Raw genomic sequence first — 21,060 nt, 5'->3', positions numbered from 1 at the left:
GATTGTGGGGAAGGAGACAGTAGGTCAAGGGTTGCAGTAGCTCCAGTGGTGTTGAGGTGGCCGTGTAGTCTTTACAGGCTGTAAGCTTCTTTGAAGAGATGGGTTTTCAGGTTTCTTTTGAAGGATCCAAAAGTAGTGGATAACCGGATGTGTTGGGGCACTGAATTCCAGAGGATGGGTGATATTCGGGAGAAGTCTTGGATGCGATTGGGTGAGGAGCGAATAAGCGTGGAGGAAAGGAGGAGGTCTTGGGAGGACCGGAGATTACGTGAGGGAAGATATTGAGAGATTAGTGTGGAAATATACGGAGGAGAAAGATTATGGATGGCTTTGTAGGTCAGTGTTAGTAATTTAAACTGGATACGCTGAGAAATTGGGAGCCAGTGAAGGGATTTGCAAAGAGGGGAAGCAGGAGTGTAGCGAGGAGAGAGATTAATTAGACGGGCAGCAGAGTTAAGGATGGACTGGAGGGGTGCGAGAGTGTTAGAAGGTAGGCCACAGAGGAGTATGTTGCAGTAGTCGAGGCGGGAGATGATTAGGGCATGCACGAGCATTTTGGTAGAGTGTGGGTTGAGGAAAGGACGGATTCTGGAAATATTTTTGAGCTGGAGGCGACAGGAGGTGGCGAGAGCTTGGATGTGCGGTTTGAAGGACAGGGCAGAGTCAAGGGTTACTCCGAGGCAGCGGATTTTGGGGACAGGGGAAAGTGTGATTTCATTTATTTTGATAGATAGATCAGGTAGGCAAGATATGCGAGAGTGAGGAAAGATAATTAGTTCAGATTTGTCCACATTGAGCTTGAGGAAGCGAGAGGAGAAGAAGGAGGATATGGCTGATAGACACTTTGGGATTCTGGAGAGCAGGGAGGTGACATCTGGACCAGAGAGGTAGATCTGAGTGTCATCGGCATATAAATGGTACTGGAAGCCATAGGACTTTATGAGTTGTCCCAGGCCGAGTGTATAGATTGAGAAGAGTAAGGGTCCTAGGACAGAGCCTTGAGGGACACCAACAGAGAGGGGGCGAGATGAAGAGGTAGTATGGGAGTAGGAAACGCTAAATGTGCGGTTGGCAAGGTATGAGGAGATCCAAGATAGGGCGAGGTCTTTGACCCCAAAGGAAGAGAGGATCTGTAGTAGGAGGCAGTGGTCAACTGTGTCAAAGGCAGAGGACAGGTCTAGGAGGAGGAGAATAGAGAACTGTCTGTTAGCTTTGGCTGTAAGTAAGTCGTTAGTAATTTTGGTCAGGGCAGTCTCAGTGGAATGGTGGGGACGGAAGCCAGATTGTAGGTTGTCGAAGAGAGAGTTAGATGCAAAGTGAGAGGAAAGTTCAGCATGGACGTGCTGCTCAAGGAGTTTGGATGCAAATGGGAGCAAAGATATGGTATCAATAAAAACGTCAGATCAGGTTGCAAAAAATAAGTTCTAGATTCTGAAAAATGAGAATGTTATGGGTCTCAGAAAATGGCAACAAATGCAAAAAAAAAATGTTTCCATTCAAAAATGTCTGAATTTTTTTTCACCGCTTAAATAAAAAATAAACTATACATGTTCGGCATCTATGTACTCATACTGACCCAGGGAATCATATTACCTGGTCAGTTTTACCATAAAGTGAACATGGTGAATGAAAAACAACAAAAAACTATTGGGAATTGCACTTTTTTTTGCAATTTGACTGCACTTGGAATTTTTTTTTCTGTTTTCCAATACACTATATGGTGAAATCAATGGTGCCATTCAAAAGTACAACTCATCCAAAAAACAAACCCTCATACGGCCATACTGACAGAAAACTAACCACATAATCTGCTGTAGTAGTACAAAGTGACTGGAAAAAGGGAGTAAATTGGGATTGGGACTGAATAACTGCTCAAAAAGTCACTATTAGTGATGAGAGAGTATACTCGTTGCTCTGGTTTTCCCGAGCACGCTCGGGTGGTCTCCGAGTATTTGTACCTGCTCGGAGATTTAGTTTTCGTTGCCTCAGCTGCATGATTTACGGCTGCTAGCCAGGCTGAGTACATGAGGGGGTTGCCTGGTTGCTAGGGAATCCCCACATATATTCAAGCCGGCTAGTAGCTGTAAACCATACAGCTGAGGCAACAAAAACAAAATCTCCGAGAAGTTACAAATACTCAGAGATCACCCGAGCGTGCTCGGGAAAACCCAAGCAACGAGTATACTCGCTCATCACTATATGTGCTAGCAAAGTGCCATACAATGCAAAATGAAAATGAAAGTGACTGAAATATCAAAAGAAAGCCCTTATTGCGGCTTCTTCAAAAAACACAGTTAGGCTGGAGTCACACATGGCGTAAGACAATACGCCACGTATTATACGTCCGTACTACGCGTTCAATACGCCAAAATGTCTCCGTAAGCGACTTCCGTAGTTCCTGCGTTGCTTAGGTGTGGTCGCGTATTTTGCGCATGTGCTTGTGCGTGTGTAATCCGTATGTGATCCGTATTGCGTATTTATCACGCACCATCACAAAATGGACATTTAACGGTTTTCAGGCCTGCAAATCATTTAAACCATCATTAACCACACTATTTAAGCCCTCTACAACAGGTGGAGCCCTCCCATCTGCCCTATATGTTCTCTAGCATATTTTGGCTGTGGTGCTTGGCGATTAAAAACATGTCTGGCCCTGTGTATTTAAGCACAACTCAGCGGGTGTTGCTTCACTGGGTGTTGTCTCGTCGCTTTGGCCAGCCATATCCGGTCAATGTGGATCCGCGAAGGAGGAGACGAAGATTGTGGGTACATCCTCTATTGACCCAACGCCAGAGTAAAGGCCATTTCCAGAGACTATATTCAGCTTTGAGGGCACATCCAGAGAAGTTTTACCAGTATACTCGCATGTCCATCCAGACTTTTGACATGTTGTTGGAGATCTTACGTCCTGGGCTCACCTTTCAGGACACCTGGATGAGAAAAGCCATCTCTGCTGAGGAGCGTCTGCTCCTAACCTTACGGTATGTATTCCACATTTTAAAATACTGTTTTTTGGGGGGGGATTCTTTCCAAATGTGTGGTGTCCTACTAGGTTTAATTAACTTCACTTTGACATGAAGCCACAAGCACATATCAAAGAATTTTGGCAATATTCTAGTCTATTTATTTTGTCAACTGTAAATTTGTATACTGTAAATAATGTAATAGTAAATGAAATATACACTTTGGCTTATTCCTTTGTTCGTCATCCTCATGTTTTGTTCTTTTCCCTTTTTGTTGTATTGCAGCTTCCTGTCGACAGGATTGTCCTATGCGGGTCTACACCTGGAGTTTCTGATTGGGCGGTCGACCATTTCAGGCATTGTTAGGACAACCTGTTCCCAAATCTGGCAGAAACTACATGAAGCTGTGTTGCCGGAGCCAAAACAGGACGATTGGCTTAAAATCGCCACAGGTTTCAGAAATAATTGTGACTTCCCTAATTGCATTGGAGCTGTGGATGGGAAACATATCAGGGTGCGTAAGCCGCCGAACTCTGGTTCCCAATTCTACAATTACAAGCAGTTTTTCTCTGTAGTTCTGTTAGCAGTTGCTGACAGTAACTACAGGTTTGTAATTGTAGACATTGGGGCCTATGGGTGAACTGGAGACTCTAGGGTCTTCAATTCGTCCATAATGGGTCGGCGGCTACGTGACAACCAGTTGAACCTCCCACCACCACAACAACTCCCAGGCTCCAATGCGGAAGCAGTGCCTTTTGTTTTTGTTGGAGATGAGGCCTTCCAACTGTCGAGGCACGTCATGAGGCCTTACCCCAGGCGCAACCTTGACCACCGGCGGAGGGTGTTTAATTTGAGACTTGCCAGGGCACGGAGACTGGTTGAGTGCGCCTTTGGGATTCTTGTGGCCAAATGGCGTGTTCTTCAGTCTGCCATCCAGCTGAGTGAGGCTACAATCAATGAGGTGATCAAAGCCTGTGTCATTCTCCATAATTTCACAAGAATACATGATTGTTCCTCTCCAAATTTTGAAGCTAACCTCCTGAACAATGTTCCTAGGCCTACCCCATATGTCCCTCCTCCGCGTCGTCCACTTTCTGGACTGAGAGTTCGTGATATCTTTACAAATTATTTTCTGACTCCTCAAGGTGCTATTCCCTGGCAAGACTATGCCTTTTTGCATGTGTAATTAATTAGCTCTATAAAGTATGTGTTAATCAAGTTTCCAACTGTGTGTGTTGTATTTTCTTATTTCACATATGGTTATCAGCATATCATGTGTGTGTGATGGAAGAATGAATCCAGCGCATACAGACGGTGATTGGTAGTAATAAAACGTTTTACTGAATACCTTTTTTTACTTTCTAGGTTCTGTTTTTTTCAGAACCTTTTTTTGGCCTTATAAAGGCCTATTTTTCTTTTTATCCAAAAATAGTGAAAACAACCACAATAAAACATGCTCTGTAGTGACAATACAAGCCTAAATATTGTATCCAAATCATATTAAAAACAAAATAACAAAAGTTTAAAGTAACATTAAAAAAATAAAAAATTACAAGTCCTGGTAGGTTGGGGCAGGAGAAGTAGCTTGCTCATTGTCTGCATCAGGTGGCATTTGTAGGGCCAATTGTCCAGCACCCTGTGCAGATGTTGTAGTGGCCTGAGGGACATTTGCCAAGCTATGATGCTGGGAACTTGGAAGAGTGGGGCGAGGATTTGGTAGATACCCCTGCTGGTGATAACCATATTGCCGGGAATCATAACCCAACCCAAAATGACCATATTGTCCATACCCAGGTTGGGACCAGCCTCCAGCACTGGGTGTGGACAAGTGGCCATATTGGGATGGTTGAAGATATCCCGCCATATGTTGCTGAGGTGGCCATTGTGTGTTTGATGGGGGTTGGGGCTGAGGTGTTGGCTGTCGTGGAGGGGGTGCTTCAGATCCTTGTTGAGCTGCCAGGCCTTGTAATCTCTGAGGCCGCAGAACATTTTCAGGTGACATCTGCCACTGTTCAATCATATGTATGAGATTGTATGGGTTATTTGGGGGGGTGCATGCGTCAACAAGGATCTGAAAACACCCTCTCACACGAAGCCTTAACTCACGCTCTAGGGACCTTAAGTAATGGGCCATGCTCCTGGTAAATCCCTCCTCCCCATCATCATCTCGAACACGGGCCAAGTAGCTCAGGACCCCAGCATCCACGTTTTGGCGCCTTTGAAGCAATTCTCTTCTGCGGCGTGCACGCTGTGGTCTGCCTGCAGCCTGTGGGGATGGAGCCAGGGCAACAGTTGGGCTGCTGCTATTTCCAGGGTCATCCTGGCTAGGTGGTGGTGCTGCTGATGAGGCTGCTGCAGAAGAGGCAAAATGTGGGTCCTCAGGGTGTGGGACGGAGGCAGATGGAGCTGCCTGACCAGATGAGGATCCAGGAGGGATGGAGCCAGAGGGAGCATCAGATGGACCAGCCACCTCTTCAACTTCCCCAACTGGGTCAATGACAAGTTCCGAGTCAGACCCTGTCTCCCTGTCAGTGAGGTTAGACTGAGTTCTGAAAAAGAAAAAATGTTTTAGGTCCACAAATAATACAAAAACCAAAAAATAAACAAAAAATATTGTTACTTACGGCCTGAGGTCCATGCTGGGATTCAGAAAGTTGAGTCGGTCAAAATATATGTATTTTTTTTTTTTGGGAGGTGCCCTGGCTCCACTTCTCTCCCGCTGCTGCCTCTCCCTCCTGTCCTGGTCGCGGATACTCCGCCACGTTGTTGTAACATCACCCACTGAAACAACAAAAAATACACACATTCTTTAGGCCATTAATCAGTGAGCTCACAAAAGGGGGAACTGACTACAGAGATTTAAGTGTAGCATCCAAATAGGCCTTTGTGGAGAAGATTTAATCTTAAATATACCCAAAAAACACAATTAGCAAGCAAAGCCACAAGGACAGAGTCCACTAACCTCTATCACAGAAAGGACAAATAATGGGAAACACTGTTAGGGCTGTCCCACACGTCCAGATAATTCCGGTACCGGAATAAATCGGTACCGGAGTTATCCGTGTCCGTGTGCCTGGGAACTCACGGAGGCCATACCTGCGGCACACGTGTGCCGCCCGTATGGCGAGTGGGTACCACACGGAGCGTGTGGTACCCACTCTGCATGGTGCTGAAGCTGCGATTCATATCATCCCTGCAGCAACGTTTGCTGCAGGGAAAATATGAAGAATAGTGTTTAAAATAAAGATCCATGTGTCCGCCGCCCCCCCCCCCCCTGTGCGCCCCCCCCGCTGGTCAGAAAATACTCACCCGGATCCCCCGTCGGCAGTCGCTCCTTCCTGGTCTGGCCGCGGCTTACTGTATGCGGTCACGTGGGGCCGCTCATTTACACTCATGAATAGGCGGCTCCGCCCCTATTGGAGGTGGAGCCACATATTCATGAGTGTAATCGGCCGCATACAGTAGGAGGCGCGGCCAGACCAGGAAGGAGCGACAGCCGACGGGGGACCCGGATAAGTATTTTCTGACCAGCGGGGGGGGCGCACAGGGGGTGGGGGGGCGGCGGACACATGGATCTTTAGTTTAAACACTATCATTCATATTTTCTCTATAGCAAACGCTGCTACAGGGAAGATATGAATCGCGGCTTCAGCACCATGTGGGGGGGACAGCGCTTACTGTAGCGCTGTCTCCGGCACGCCACACGGACCCCAGACGGAGAATGTCCGTGTGAGGTGCGTGTTTTACACGGACCCATTGACTCTATTGGGTCCGTGTAATCCGTGCGCTCCCACGAACACTGACATGTCTCCGTGTTTGGCACACGGAGACACGGTCCGCACACGGTCCGCACAAAATCAATGACATCTGAACAGATGCATTGATTTTTATGGGTCTACGTGTGTCAGTGTCTCCGGTACGGGAGGAAACTGTCACCTCACGTACCGGAGCCACTGACGTGTGAAACCGGCCTTAGTAAGTAAAAGGGACACCTATTCTAAACATTAATGAAATCCGTTTCTCATGTACAACACCATGGATCTACTGGTGGGCTTTCTAGTTCCTTCATGACTATTTACTAAATTCGTGAAGAGAAATTCAAAGTAGTAAGGGCCTGATAATTCACAAGAACATTACATTTCAAACATGGGTGTACTTACTTATCTGTCGCTGTGCCTGACGTGGCTGCTGGTCATAATGTGGGAAGAGGGCCACACACACGCTCCTCCATGCTGCCTCTTTTTGTGCCCTGTTGGCATAATTAGGGTCTCTTTGGTCCCAGAGGACAGGCCTCTCTTGGACCAAAATTATCAGCATGTCCGCGTTGACAATGTTTGCCATGCTGAATATCACTCCGTGGAGGCGTGCAGCAGACTTCCGGGTTCACTGTCTGGCTTTTTCAGCTAATTAGCATGTCTCACCTGCCTGATTGAGGCCTTTGGACATTTCAGGACATCTGCCAGTAAATCCGTATTTCGCGCAAGGCACACGCATGGTCCGTAAGCATTCCGTATTATACGCTCTCCCATAGACTTGCATTGGCGTATTTTTTGCGCGATACGCTGACAAACGCAGCATGCTGCGATTTTATGCGCCCGTACAACTCCGTAAATTACGGATCCGTAATATACGCCTTATAGGACTAGACCCATTGAGAAGCATTGTGCCGTATGTAATGCGAGTTTTACGTACGTAGTTTTTGCGCTCTTACGTACGTAAAACACGCATGTGTGACCCCGGCCTTATACCGCAACAAAACCAAAAGAAATCAGGGAGAAGGAATTAATTGTGTGAGAAATTATATAAGGAAGGATTTTTACCCGGTATGATGTATGTTGTAGATTGGGGCGAGATTTGAATAAGCTCACTAGCAAACGGCCCTCGTCAAGCGCAGGGATGGTCACAGTACTTCTCTTTCTGCCGCATCTTACCACCGTAATCTACAACAATCATACCAGGTAAAAATCCTTCCTTATATCATTTTTCACACAATTAATTGATGATAAGGGCTTTCTTTTCATATTTCAGTCACTTTCATTTTCATTTTGCATTGCATGGCACTTTGCTAGCACATATAGTGACGTTTTGAGCATTTATTCAGTCCCCCTTCAGAAAGCTATAATCTTTAAAAAAAAATGTTGGTTTGGTTTGCAGGCATAATTATTGTCTACAATTTACTGTTCCCTTCCTTGATTTTTTTGGAGGTTTTCTTTCCATTTTTTCCCTGTCTTTTAACTGCATTTTTAATAAATTTATTAAAGATTATGTGGTTATTAATAATTGAAGTGCAACCGGCCTACTTGAAATAGGATTATGGGACTAAGAAAAATAAAAAAGTAATGACTTTTGGAAGAAGGGAATGAAAAAAAAAAAAGGTTGGGAGTGAAGGGGTTAACTGAATAGAAAACGTAGTCTAAAAAAATGCATTTCAGGGCTCAAAGTCCCCATTTTCAAGTATTCAGAGATGTACAGAATGCAGAATCTAGATCAGTGTTTCCCAAACTCCAGTCCTCAGGGCCTCCAACACATTATGTGTTCATGATTTCCATGGTATTGCATAGGTGATGGAATTACTATCAAGGTATCAGAAATTTCCACAGGTTATCTCATCTGCAATATAATGAAATCCTGAAAACATGATGCGTTGGAGGCCCTGAGTTTGGGAAACACTGATCTAGATATGAACCAAATAGATAGTGCCAAAAATCGAACTCAAAGATAAGCTTCGCAAGTCATACTTGAAAAAACATTAACAATAACTTGATGCCTGCATAACAATGCTCAATAATTATAAACAAGAAAGGACCAACAAAAATAAACTTAGATGAAAAAAATAAAAAAAAGGAATGAAAAAAAGATGAATTGCATGTGCAGTAGAAAGTAGTGGTCAGGTGACGTGTGTCATAAATGATGCTGTAATAAGAAGAAAGTGAGAGGCAACATGTTGTTAGGCTGCAGAAAATACCAGCATTGAAGCCTAATGGAGAGGATTAGGGGTGTAGGAGCTGAAGAAGAGGAAACATTAGAAAATGTTAGTTGCTAGGCAACCAGTGACGCGAGCTGTGAAAGGTCTAGGGGTTAAAGGGGTTCCTATTCACTGTCCCTAGGTCAAGTGCTCCTGTGCTTTACTCACAGTTCCCCAGGTCCAGTGCTTGAAGTATCTGTTTACTCACTGACCCTAGGTCCACTGCTCCCCGTTTTCATACTCACCAGGTCAGGTGCTCCCAGTTTCCATGTTTTAATCACAGTACCTGGGTCTGGTGATCCTAGTAACTGCACTTTTACTCACCATGCCTGGGTCAAGTGCTCCCAGTATGTGTTCTTTACTCAATGCCGATAGGTCCAGCACTCCTAGTATCTGCACTTTACTCACTGTCCCCTGGTCTTGTGACCCTACACTTCTGGTATCCATGCTTTACTCATTTTCCCACGCCCAGCACTTCCAGTATCAATACTTTACTCTTCATGTAACTGAGGCCATCACTCCTGGTTTATATGTTTTATTAATTGTTCCCAAGGTCAGTGGGTCCTAGTATTAGTAATGCCGGTGGGTTACCCTGGAGGGGCGTAATTAAATGTCTACCAGGTCTTCACTCGAGCCTCTGGTGGTAAGGATAGGCTGGGCTGCTGGTAGACAACAGGTACCACTCCAGAACAGTCCATGGGACTGCATCAGATGACTGCAGGGTCAGAGACGTGGTGACGAGGTCCAGGAAGACAAGACAAAAGCATGGTCAGATGGTTCGAGGTCAGGGTAGGCAGCACGGGTTCACAAAACAAAGCTGAAATCAGAGATGGAAAAGTCAAAATGAGCGGGGAAACAGGCCTGGTCGATAACGGGAGACAGAATGGTGAGAAATGCATAAACAGGTGCTAGCAGGCTAGGAACCAATGTTCAGGCAATGAGTGGTGGGAGAGGCTACATAATATATGCCCTGCTGACATGGGATAAGCCAGAAAACTTAATATCTGCAGGACACAGTAGGGTTAAATTCCTGCAGAGACCGGTCATAGCCCCCTAAGGCTAAATGAAAACAACATGTAGATACAGCAGTGCTAAGGAGAGCTGCAAGAAGCAAACTCAGGAGGATGGCCTGACACTGAGAAGCTGCCCAGTGAGTAGGGCAGCACTGAAGAGGCATGCGAGTTACCACCGTGATAGTATCCATGTTTTATTCACTTTCCCCTGGCTCCGACATCCGACATGGCTCCCAGTATCTGATATTGGGCTCAGTGCTGATATGAAACAAAGGTATTGAGAAAGCTACCAAAAGCAATCCGTATGGGACATTCCGCTGTACGCTGCAGACCAGCAACAATAGGTAATTGCAGAAAAAGAAATTAAAAGGGGAACCTTTGAAAATAAAAAAAGCTTGTTTTAAGCTTCTTTATTAAGAATTCATCAGAAGGGTATAAAAAAAGTAATCACTTCTACAGTGCAGCAGCCAGTAACTGAGCTTAATATCACAAACCAGCGCATATAGTGAGTAAAGCAGTTTGTTTTTGTTTTTTTAACAGTGTCTGGAAACAAGGATTTTCTGAAATGGACAACAACCCCTTGTAGATCTATCACCAATTGTGTTACTGGTCGCTTAGCAATACTAGACGGTTTTCTTTTGCCCGATCAGGCTTTATGGCAGGCGTCTTCTGCAGCTAAGCTACCAACATGATGGCTCCTCCCTTCCCGTCCTTTATTCCAGCACCATTTACATTACTGGCTGTTCTAGGAAACACACAAGTTCTCTGACAAACTTTCTACTGCACAGGCTCTTCTCATTTTTTTATTTTCTTCCATTTGGACCTCATTGCAGAACGTTTCTTTTATTTTCTACTATTGGAATTCATTTGCTATACCCACAGGACCCAGATGAAGATTCAGACAGCAGGGATAGGGAGCCCCTCTCTTTTTAACTTGTAATATTATTCTATTTCTTTTAAGAAAAAACATTTCCCTCAAAATAGTATGGTAATTCTTATTCTGTCTCATCTCCAATTGTACCAGTTGAGGGGAATTTGGCACCTCTTTGTATAAGAAAGATCTTGGGATGTCACCTCTACCACTGTCAATAGTTATTCTCTGGAACTCAAATGTGTCTTTTATGATCGCATGACTGGTTTATGATCAATACGTGAAAAAAAAACATTGGAAATTAAATTAGTTTCCAAGTTTTTTGGAAAAGGGTTAACTACAGGAATTTCCTCAAGATCAATAAGGAAAAGACATGTTCTCCAGTCTTTACCATCCCCAAAACAGGAGAGAAACAGTGCTTAGACAAACTATTTTTTTCTTGAAGCAAAAACTCAAGTTGGAGTCCATCCAGTCAGTCCAACAAGGTGATTATCTTCACAATCAATGTTTAACTTCACATGCTAGTACTAAATTCTCACAGGTTTTTGCATATTGGGCTTCCTCTTCAACATTACATTCTGCATTTACAATTCAACACATTGAGTCTTCACCAAAGAGCAGTACTACTGTCCACTGAGCTGCACCAGACTGGGGTCTTTATCTAGACATTCCTAGATGACTGATTGCTAATATCTGACTTTGGAAACTTCAGAGAACATTGGTTCTTGAAAAAAATCTTAAAATATATCATCTTGTTTCAGCAATCACCCTAAATTATCATAGTTTCAGAGTAGACACTTTGACCATGAACTCAGCTGATCCTTTCCGACAAAAAAATTTTGAGCCTCTTTCACATTGTATGTCATCTGAGATCTCTCCATCATTATTCCATTCATTACATGATGAAAGTCCTTGACTTTCTCACCTCTGCCATCAGAGAAGAGCCATGGGGTTAGGTTCATATCCAGGTCATCCAACACATTGTTCTGAAATACTGGGACAAGATTCTGTTATCTCGCAACAAAAACATGCTTCTTTCTCTCCTTTAATCAACAAATTTCTCCTTTGATTGTTGACCCTATACTAAATATCTTGGAACTTGAATCTGACAGCTAGCTGTCTTAGGGTACCGTTACACTAAACGATTTACCAACGATCATGACCAGCGATACGACCTGGCCGTGATCGTTGGTAAGTCGTTGTGTGGTCGCTGGGGAGCTGTCACACAGACAGCTCTCCAGTGACCAACGATGCCGAAGTCCCCGGGTAACCAGGGCAAACATTGGGTTACTAAGTGCAGGGCCGCGCTTAGTAACCCGATGTTTACCCTGGTTACCATTGTAAATGTAAAAAAAAACACTACATACTCACCTTCTGATGTCTGTCACATCCCCCGGCGTCCACAGGGTTCGCGCTGCTGCTCAGAGCTTCCCGCACTGACTGTGTCAGTGCCGGCTGTAAAGCACAGCGGTGACGTCACCGCTGTGCTCTGCTTTTACTTTACGGCCGGCACTCACAGTCAGTGCAGGAAGCTCTGAGCAGCAGCGCGAACCCTGTGGACACCGGGGGACAGACACCGGAACGTGAGTATGTAGTGTTTTTTTTTTACATTTACAATGGTAACCAGGGTAAACATCGGGTTACTAAGCGCGGCCCTGCGCTTAGTAACCCGATGTTTACCCTGGTTACAAGCGAACACATCGCTGGATCGGTGTCACACACACTGATCCAGCGATGACAGTGGGAGATCCAGCGACGAAAGAAAGTTTCAAACGATCTGCTACGACGTACGATTCTCAGCGGGGTCCCTGATCGCAGTAGCGTGTCAGACACGTATGTATATCGCTGAAACGTCACGGATCGTGCCCTCGTAGCGACCAAAGTGCCACTGTGAGACGGTACCTTTACAGTCCTCACTTTGAATAAATCAGGTTGCAATTGGCTTACACATAAGGTCACTCCAGGTTCAGAAAATGTGATATATCAAAGAAAGATCTCTATCCTTCAACATGAAGTAACTTTAAGCCATCAGACTAAAGTTATTCCATTTTCAAACATTTCTTCATCAGAAAGCTGTCCAGATCCCATCAGACAGCTAAACTGCAGTATTCTATATAAACAAGCAGGAAGCCACCATAACTAATGCTTGTGAGCAAAAGATAGAAATATATGGCTAAAAAAGTTATAATCTATCGTTATACCTGTAAGATATAGTGGAATATCATAGAAGAGAGGGCATTAATGCTTATTTCTTGAATTTAATGGTCCTGTTCCAATAGTTCTATCTGTCAGACTGAATTAAAAGACATTTTATTTCCGAGATGATTCGATTCTAGAGTGGGAAACAATTGTAAATATAAGGAAAGTTAGCCCAAAATTTTTCCCAGCAAACATTTATTTATGATCGGTAATGAAAAAAAAAAAATGTTGAAATGCAAGTGTGTTCATAAATGTGACCTATTTTACTCTGATACATATACAGACATCGACCGTCTATTTGCAAACTGAGATAATCTGTTCAATGCTGATTGCGAAAATTTCATTATTTAGTACTCTTTTTTTTCTTTACTTTCTTGTGTGCGAGATGTTATGTTACTTGATTATAAGAGATTTATGTTTTATCGTACCACTAGTCGATAACATAAATCTGTATCATAAAGAAAATTGTTACTCACCCCTGAAAGTTCTTTGATGTTTTAGATTATGTTTTATTATGGACAAAATATTCCTTATTAAAAACTTGAATATGGCTTCTCTTCTGTATGACTTCTCTCATGCTTAACAAGATCTGATTTTGGATTTAATAGTTCTTCACATTCTGAAAATGAAAATTGCTTCCCCCTCATGTGAGCTTTTTGGTGATTAACAAGACTGGATGGCCAGGAAAAACATTTTCCACATTCTGAACATGAAAAAGGCTTCTCTCCTGTGTGAATTCTCTGATGTCTAACAAGGTGTGATTTCTTGGTAAAACCTTTCCCACACTCTAAACACGAATATGGTCTCTCCCCTGTGTGAATTCTTTGATGTATAACAAGATTTGATTTCCCAGTAAAACATGTTCCACATTCTGAACATGAAAATGGCTTCTCCCCTGTGTGAGTTCTCTGATGTGAAACAAGATCTGATTTCTGGTTAAAACATTTACCACATTCTGAACATGAAAATGGTTTCTCACCTGTATGAATTCTCTGATGTGCAACTAAATGTGATTTTTCTGAAAAACATACTCGACATTCTGAACATGAAAATGGCTTCTCCCCTGTGTGACTTTTGTTATGTCTAACAAGATGTGATTTCTCTGTGAAACATGCCCCACATGCTAAACATGAATATGGCTTCTCCCCTGTATGAATTCTCTCATGTCTAACAAGAGCTGATATCTTGTTAAACCATTTTCCACATTCTGAACATGAAAATTGGTTTGAATTTCTGTGACGTGTCTCATGTTTAAAAAAATGCGATTCATCTGTAAAATTTTTACCCCCTTTTATGTGTGAATATGGCTTCTTCCCTCTGTGAGTTCTTTTATGTTCAACATCCTTCCATTTATTTTTATTTTCCTCAATAGGCAAATCTGAAGCTAGCACTTGATGAAAAGGATCAAATAAAAGATCTTTGCTGAAAAGGACTGAGGGTATATCTGGGAAAATGGCATGTTCTTCAAATGTATCTTCTGAGATACCGTCATCTTCTGCTTTAAAATCCGTAGACATATCATGATCCTCTGAGCTTCCGATACAGTCACCTGCAGAGAATAAAATTAATTTTGTTGCATTTTTGAATAATACAACCTAAATATTATATTGATACTGTATAACATTTCTATATAAAAATATCCATACAAATTACAGGGCAAATAGCAAAACTCAATAATTAACCGATTTAAGTGTAAAAAAATTAAAAATTAAATAGCTGTTGGTTCCTGCATAACCCCCACATATAAAAACTGGGGAAAGGGAGTTACAAGCGGAAAAAGACCTACCGGTATGTTGTCTTTTTATCCCTATTGAAAATAGTCTGGTTGAAAGCCATCAGCCTGACACCCACCACCCATGATATTTTCTGCCAGAGGAAAGCCGGGCAACATCTATTCTTGACTGCCAGCTCACTCTCCCAAATTCTCCATACACAGGTGTACTCATTCTGCCGAGTGATCTGGCGTTCTCTACGAGAGAGCCATGATAAGTCTCATCTGGGTGAGGTTCATCTCACCAAGAACAATAGGATATGTAGTCCAAAATGTGACACACTTGATCCTTATTTGCCCCACATCGTCTGATGTCAATCTAATGTGTATGTGAGCCTTACAAAAACTGCACACAGCCAACGCCTTTCAAGAAATAATAGGTAAGATTATGACTTGCGCATCCTCTTCGTGGATTGATTGGTTTTGAATTTGAGATAGAGTGTGATTGGCCAATTCGTCAGTCTAATCAAACCTTTAATTCTTTATTTATGATGGAGATACTCAGACCAAGCTCTTTTTCTATCTACCTAATCAATTTACTGTATGGCCCCCATATAGGGATCTTATCAAACACAACAATGATGAGAACAGATTCTACACTTGATGTTACCCAGAAGGCAATATACAAACCCTTCTTATCTGATAGAGCTGTGACATCTCAAATGTACATGTAACATGACACGTCACCTAATTTGTAAGAACCATGACAAAATGAAATAATAAGAAAACCAAAATCTAGATGGGAATTTAAGTCAAGAGGCTAAACCAATAGCAATAATAAACCTTCATTGCTTGTTAACCCTACCCTTTTGCACCCTGTCCCTCTGCTCCTTGACAGGAAAACAGCTCCACTATGGCCTGAAAGAGCTGAAAAGTGTGTTAAACACTTTCCGATGTGTGACGCACATGTACGCCACATGTTGGGAGCAGGCCTATGGAGACCTGAGAATAATATTGCTCAGTTGTTTATACCACACACTAAATGCTGTAAAATAAAAAAAAACAGTGATTTTATACAGAAGTCATGTGCTGTAGTTGTGACATCACTACTGTCGCCATGTCAGCTAAGACTACTTTCACACTAACGTTTTTGGCTGCACGTCGCAATGCGTCGTTTAGGAGAAAAAACGCATCCTGCAAAGTTGTCTGCAGGATGCGTGTTTTCCCCATAGACTAACATTACCGACGCATTGCGACGTATGGCCACACGTCGCAACCGTCATGCGACGGTTGCGTCGTGTTTTGGCGCACCGCCGCCACAAAAAAAGTTACATGTAACTTTTTTTGTGCGTCGAGACTGCCATTTTTGACCACGCATGCGCGGCCAAAACTCCGCCCCCTCCTCCCCGGACCTTACAATGAAGCAGCGGAAGCGTCTTAAGACTGCTTCCGCTGCCAACGTCGGGCATTTTTTCACAGTATGCGTCAGTACGTCGGGCCGATGCAGCGCAACGGCCCCGTACCGATGCTAGTGTGAAAGCAGCCTAACACTGTTGGAGCACTAGAGCCACAGCGGGTAAGTAATGTAGTATTTCTTCTATGCAGGCATATATCATATCAGTGATTGTTGTATTTTTACATCCTTATTTTATCATCTGTAAGAGTTTTACATATTCATCCAAAATAAATGATTTTGCCTTAGGGGAGAATATACAACTAACAGAGACAGAACACAGTGCTCAAAAAAACTAAGCATCACTTATGGAATTTTTACCTTCTTTTGGCATATGGGTTGAACTTAGTGGTTACTACTCACCCGGGTAGTCATATGTAGGAATTTCCTCTTTACACCACTCATCACCAATCACAAATGTCTCTGTAGTATTAATATGGGTCAGATCTTCATCCTGAAACACAGATTGTAAAAATCACAGACATATGGAGAAGTCACACCTATGATCAGCTCTAATCCTGCCATCTCCACCATTATCATTACACAAGTATAAAACATATAATAATGGTGGATAAAACAAGACTGAGCACAAGACCTTCACAGCCATCTACACATCATAGGGGAGATCTCATGACACCTTCTCTCCATCTACCTGATGATCCTGTGGCACCTTGAGGTTTTCTTCTGAACAGTCCTGTAGAAGAGGAGGACTGTGACATCTCTCTGGTGTTGTCCTCTTACTGGATGGAACTGTAGGATACATATAGAGGGACTGAATTCAGTCTTTATATACAGATAATTATAGGTCGTGTGTATTTAGTCCTGCGTATTACCTGGTGATGTGAGGGGCTGGGGAACCTCCATCATGATGTCCTTGTACTGATCTTTGTGTCCTTCTAAATACTCCCACTCCTCCATGGAGAAATAGACGGTGACATCCTGACACCTTATAGGAACCTGAGACGTACAATGATACCGTCATCCCCCCGATCCCTTCATAGTATTAATGTATAATGTCCCAGCATTCCCAACAGTGTCACCTCTCCAGTCAGCAGCTCAATCATTTTGTAGGCGAGTTCTAGGATCTTCTGGTCATCAATATCCTCTTCTATAAGGGGGTGAGGTGGAGGCCCAGTGATTGGGCTCTGGGGTCTTCCCCATCCCTCAGACAAAGGGGTCTGACAGCGCTCACTAGAGGTCTTCTTCACTACTGTGTAATCCTGGTTATGGAGAGACACATTAATAAATCTCACTACAGACATTCCCAGAGTCCTCACCTCTCCAGTTCTGTCCATCTGTTATTCCCATAGATAAGAACGATGTAATGTGACGTCATCAGAATCTCTCACCTCTCCAGTAAGCCGGAAGAGGATCTCTAGGGTGAGGTGAATTATCCTCGCCGCCATCTTTTCCCTGTCCTTATCCATCTTTGATGGGTGAATCAGGAATATTCTCTTATATAGATGATTTCCACTGAGAAGATCCGATATTGTAGAGACCTGAATGAGAGAGGACAAAAAAATCATAGAGAATCCCATGTAATAATAGAATTACTGGAGATAATAATGGGAAACATATGCAGAGATAGAACATGTAGATGTTGGATTTTCTCTTTTTTATGTATTGGAATAAGAGGTGTATATCTTATCAAGGCAGCTCTGCCACACTTAAGGACAAACTGTCAACATCTGCCACTCCTCACGAATGCTAAAAGGAAACATTGGCGTGGCAAAAGAGATGTTGAGGTATGGCACATGATCCCAGTAGATCATTATGGGCCAAAATAGTTAGATATAATAAACACTGCGTCACTTATGCAACCCATGTTATGGTTGAGTTAACATCACAAATACAGTATATCTAGAACTCATCACATTGTAAAGACACTCAATTACAGATGCCAAACAAAGTGACTGAAACACAATTTATTTGAAAAAGGTTAAAAAAACATTGCTATGGTGGTTCTGGGACATTAGTGTACCATAGTGAGAGCCATTAACCACTTGAAGAAATCAGTGAGAAAACTTTTGGTTTTGGTCAACCAACCAAAAGGTCACCAACTACACATCGACAACTTATCCAGGTCATAAAGAAAAGCTGGAAAGAACTGTAGGTCATTATTTGCTTGATTTCAGATGGGCATAAAACAGGTGATATTTTTATAGTCTTCAAACTCTACTATTGTTGAAATTTCGGAAGTTTAAGCATTATTGTGAACTGCGTAAACAAAAACAAACAAAAAAAAAAATCAGAAAGTGCCGTACCTTCCCAAAAATGGGATAAAAAAAAAAAAAAGAGATAAAAATTTTGCATGTGCTACAAAATTACCGTATATCAATAACAAAAATACTGCTCGTAACGGAAGAAAAAAAGCTCACGCACACAAAATAGTTACTGGTCTCAAAACATGGAGAAACAAAGGAAATTTTGGTTTCTAACTTCAGAATGTTATAAATCAAACAAAATAAAAAAAAAACACAAAAAACTTCAGAGGTTTTGTATCGCCATAATTGTACTGACCTGAATAATGTCGTCAGGCCATTTTCTTTACTACAAATTACATGCTGTAAAAACAAAACCCCAAAACAGAGGGGGATTTTTGGAGCTTTTTCACTATATTTATATTTTTTCCCATTATTCAGTACAATAGATGTTAAAATAAATGTGACGCCAAACTACAACTCATCCCGCAAATAAGTTCTCATATGGCTATGTTGTTGGAAAATAGAAGGGGAGAAAAAAACAGAAGAGCATAAAAATGACTAATGAGAATGGGCGCAATTGTTAAATATTGTAGTGGACAATTCCTTCAAAGTAGATTTTTGGTCTTTGCAGCTCTGATGATCTCATGACAAGAACAGCAAGTCTAGGTCTAATTGGTACGTATGGTATATCTAATATATAAAGCTGAATGTGTGTATGTATGTCCGGGATTGGCATCTGCACCGTCGCAGCTACAGCCACAAACTTTTGAACAGTCACACGTCTGGACTCCGAGAGCGTCATAGGCTATGTTGTGAAGGCAAAATTTTAACCCCGCGCGTTCCAATTCACCAAACAATTTTGCCCTTATCTACATAATGGGGAAAAAGTGAAAGGAAAAGTGTTGGAGGAAATTGACAGCCAGGAGGAGATGGCAAACAGGTATATACTATATACAGGGGAGATGATATACACGTATATACTATATACAGGAGATGACATACAGGTATATACTATATACAGGAGGAGATGACACACAGGTATATACTTTATACAGGAGGTGACATACAGCTATATATTATATACAGATGACATACAGGTATATACTATATACAGGAAGAGATGACATACAGGTATATACTATATACAGGGGAGATGACATACAGGTATATACTATATACAGGAGATGACATACAGGTATATACTATATACAGGGGAGATGACGTACCGGTATATACTTGAGATGACATACAGGTATATGCTATATACAGGATAGATAACATCCAAGTATATACAGGAGATGACATACAGGTATATACTATATACAGGAGGTGACATACAGGTATATACTATATACAGGGGAGATGACGTACAGGTATATACAGGAGATGACATACAGGTATATGCTATATACAGGATAGATGACATACAGGTATATACTATATACAGGAGATGACATACAGGTATATACTATATACAGGGGAGATGACGTACAGGTATATACAGGAGATGACATACAGGTATATGCTATATACAGGATAATGACATACAGGTATATACTATATACAGGAGATGACATACACGTATATACAGTACTATATACAGGAGATGACATACAGCTATATATTATATACAGGAGATGACATACAGGTATATACTATATACAGGGGAGATGACATACAGGTATATACTATATACAGGGGAGATGACATACAGGTATATACTATATACAGGGGAGATGACTTACAGGTATATACTATATACAGGAGATGACATACAGGTATATACTATATACAGATGACATACAGGTATATACTATATACAGGGAAGATGACATGCAGGTATATACTATATACAGGAGACGACATACAGGTATATACTATATACAGGAGATGACATACAGGTATATACTATATACAGGGGAGATGACGTACAGGTATACACTATATACAGGAGGTGACATACAGGTATATACTATATACAGGGGAAATGACATACAGGTATACACTATATACAGGAGGTGACATACAGGTATATACTATATACAGGGGATGACATACAGGTATATACTATATACAGGGGAGATGACACACGTATATACTATATACAGGATAGATGACATACAGGTATATACTATATACAGGAGGTGACACAGGTATATACTATATTCAGGAGGTGACACAGGTATATACTATATACAGGGGGATGACATACAAGTATATACTATATACAGGAGGAGATGACTTACAGGTATATACTGAGGGGAAAATAAGGTGTCAGGTGAAAATGAAGAGGTGTGAGTGCAAAAGGAGAGGAGTGAGGGGAAAATAGTGGAGTGATTGGAAAAAGACAGGTGTGAGGTCAAAATGACAGGTGTTAGGGGGGAAATTAGAGAAGTGAGGGGAGAAAATGAGAGGTGTGAGGGGGGAAATGAGGTGTGGGGGGAAATGAGAGGAGTGAGGGGAAAATGAGAGATGTGAGGGGGAAAATGAGAGATGTGAGGGGAAAATGAGAGGCGTGATGGGAAAATGAGAGGTGAGGTGCTATAACTAACAGTTAGTTACTATGCCTGGGCAACGCCGGGCTCTTCAGCTAGTCTTCAATAAAATAAGGGCTAACTTGTGGATTTGCTGTGGATCTGACGGCTGTAACCCTCTGTGATCCATGTCTTGAATAGCTCTTA

The 21,060-nt window shown here is 42.3% G+C and overlaps 2 protein-coding genes across 3 annotated transcripts in view; both read right to left on the bottom strand.

Annotated features, from left to right (window-relative positions):
- Positions 1–3,749: 3,749 nt before the first annotated feature.
- LOC143769279 (uncharacterized) lies at positions 3,750–5,666 on the bottom strand. Its single transcript, XM_077257789.1, has 2 exons — positions 5,588–5,666; positions 3,750–5,512 (listed from the first exon to the last, which is right to left on the bottom strand). The coding sequence occupies exons 1-2, from the start codon at positions 5,599–5,601 to the stop codon at positions 4,513–4,515; spliced, it is 1,014 nt and encodes a 337-aa protein (XP_077113904.1). The 5' UTR covers positions 5,602–5,666; the 3' UTR covers positions 3,750–4,512.
- Positions 5,667–12,493: 6,827 nt separating this feature from the next.
- The window catches only part of LOC143766182 (uncharacterized), a 28,871-nt gene continuing 20,304 nt past the window's right edge, over positions 12,494–21,060 (bottom strand). For both annotated transcript variants that reach the window (XM_077253656.1, XM_077253655.1), the window contains exons 2-7: positions 17,525–17,674; positions 17,216–17,395; positions 17,009–17,132; positions 16,828–16,925; positions 16,539–16,629; positions 12,494–14,560 (exon numbers count right to left, since the gene is read on the bottom strand). In XM_077253656.1, the coding sequence (XP_077109771.1) occupies positions 13,545–14,560; positions 16,539–16,629; positions 16,828–16,925; positions 17,009–17,132; positions 17,216–17,395; positions 17,525–17,674 (1,659 nt within the window). In that variant the 3' untranslated portion in view covers positions 12,494–13,544. The remainder of the gene's footprint in view (positions 14,561–16,538; positions 16,630–16,827; positions 16,926–17,008; positions 17,133–17,215; positions 17,396–17,524; positions 17,675–21,060) is intronic.

Source organism: Ranitomeya variabilis, chromosome 4 (genome assembly GCF_051348905.1).
Source record: "Ranitomeya variabilis isolate aRanVar5 chromosome 4, aRanVar5.hap1, whole genome shotgun sequence".
NCBI lineage: Eukaryota > Metazoa > Chordata > Amphibia > Anura > Dendrobatidae > Ranitomeya > Ranitomeya variabilis.
Note: the sequence above shows the minus strand (reverse complement) of the source record. Positions and strands in the feature narration are given on the sequence as shown.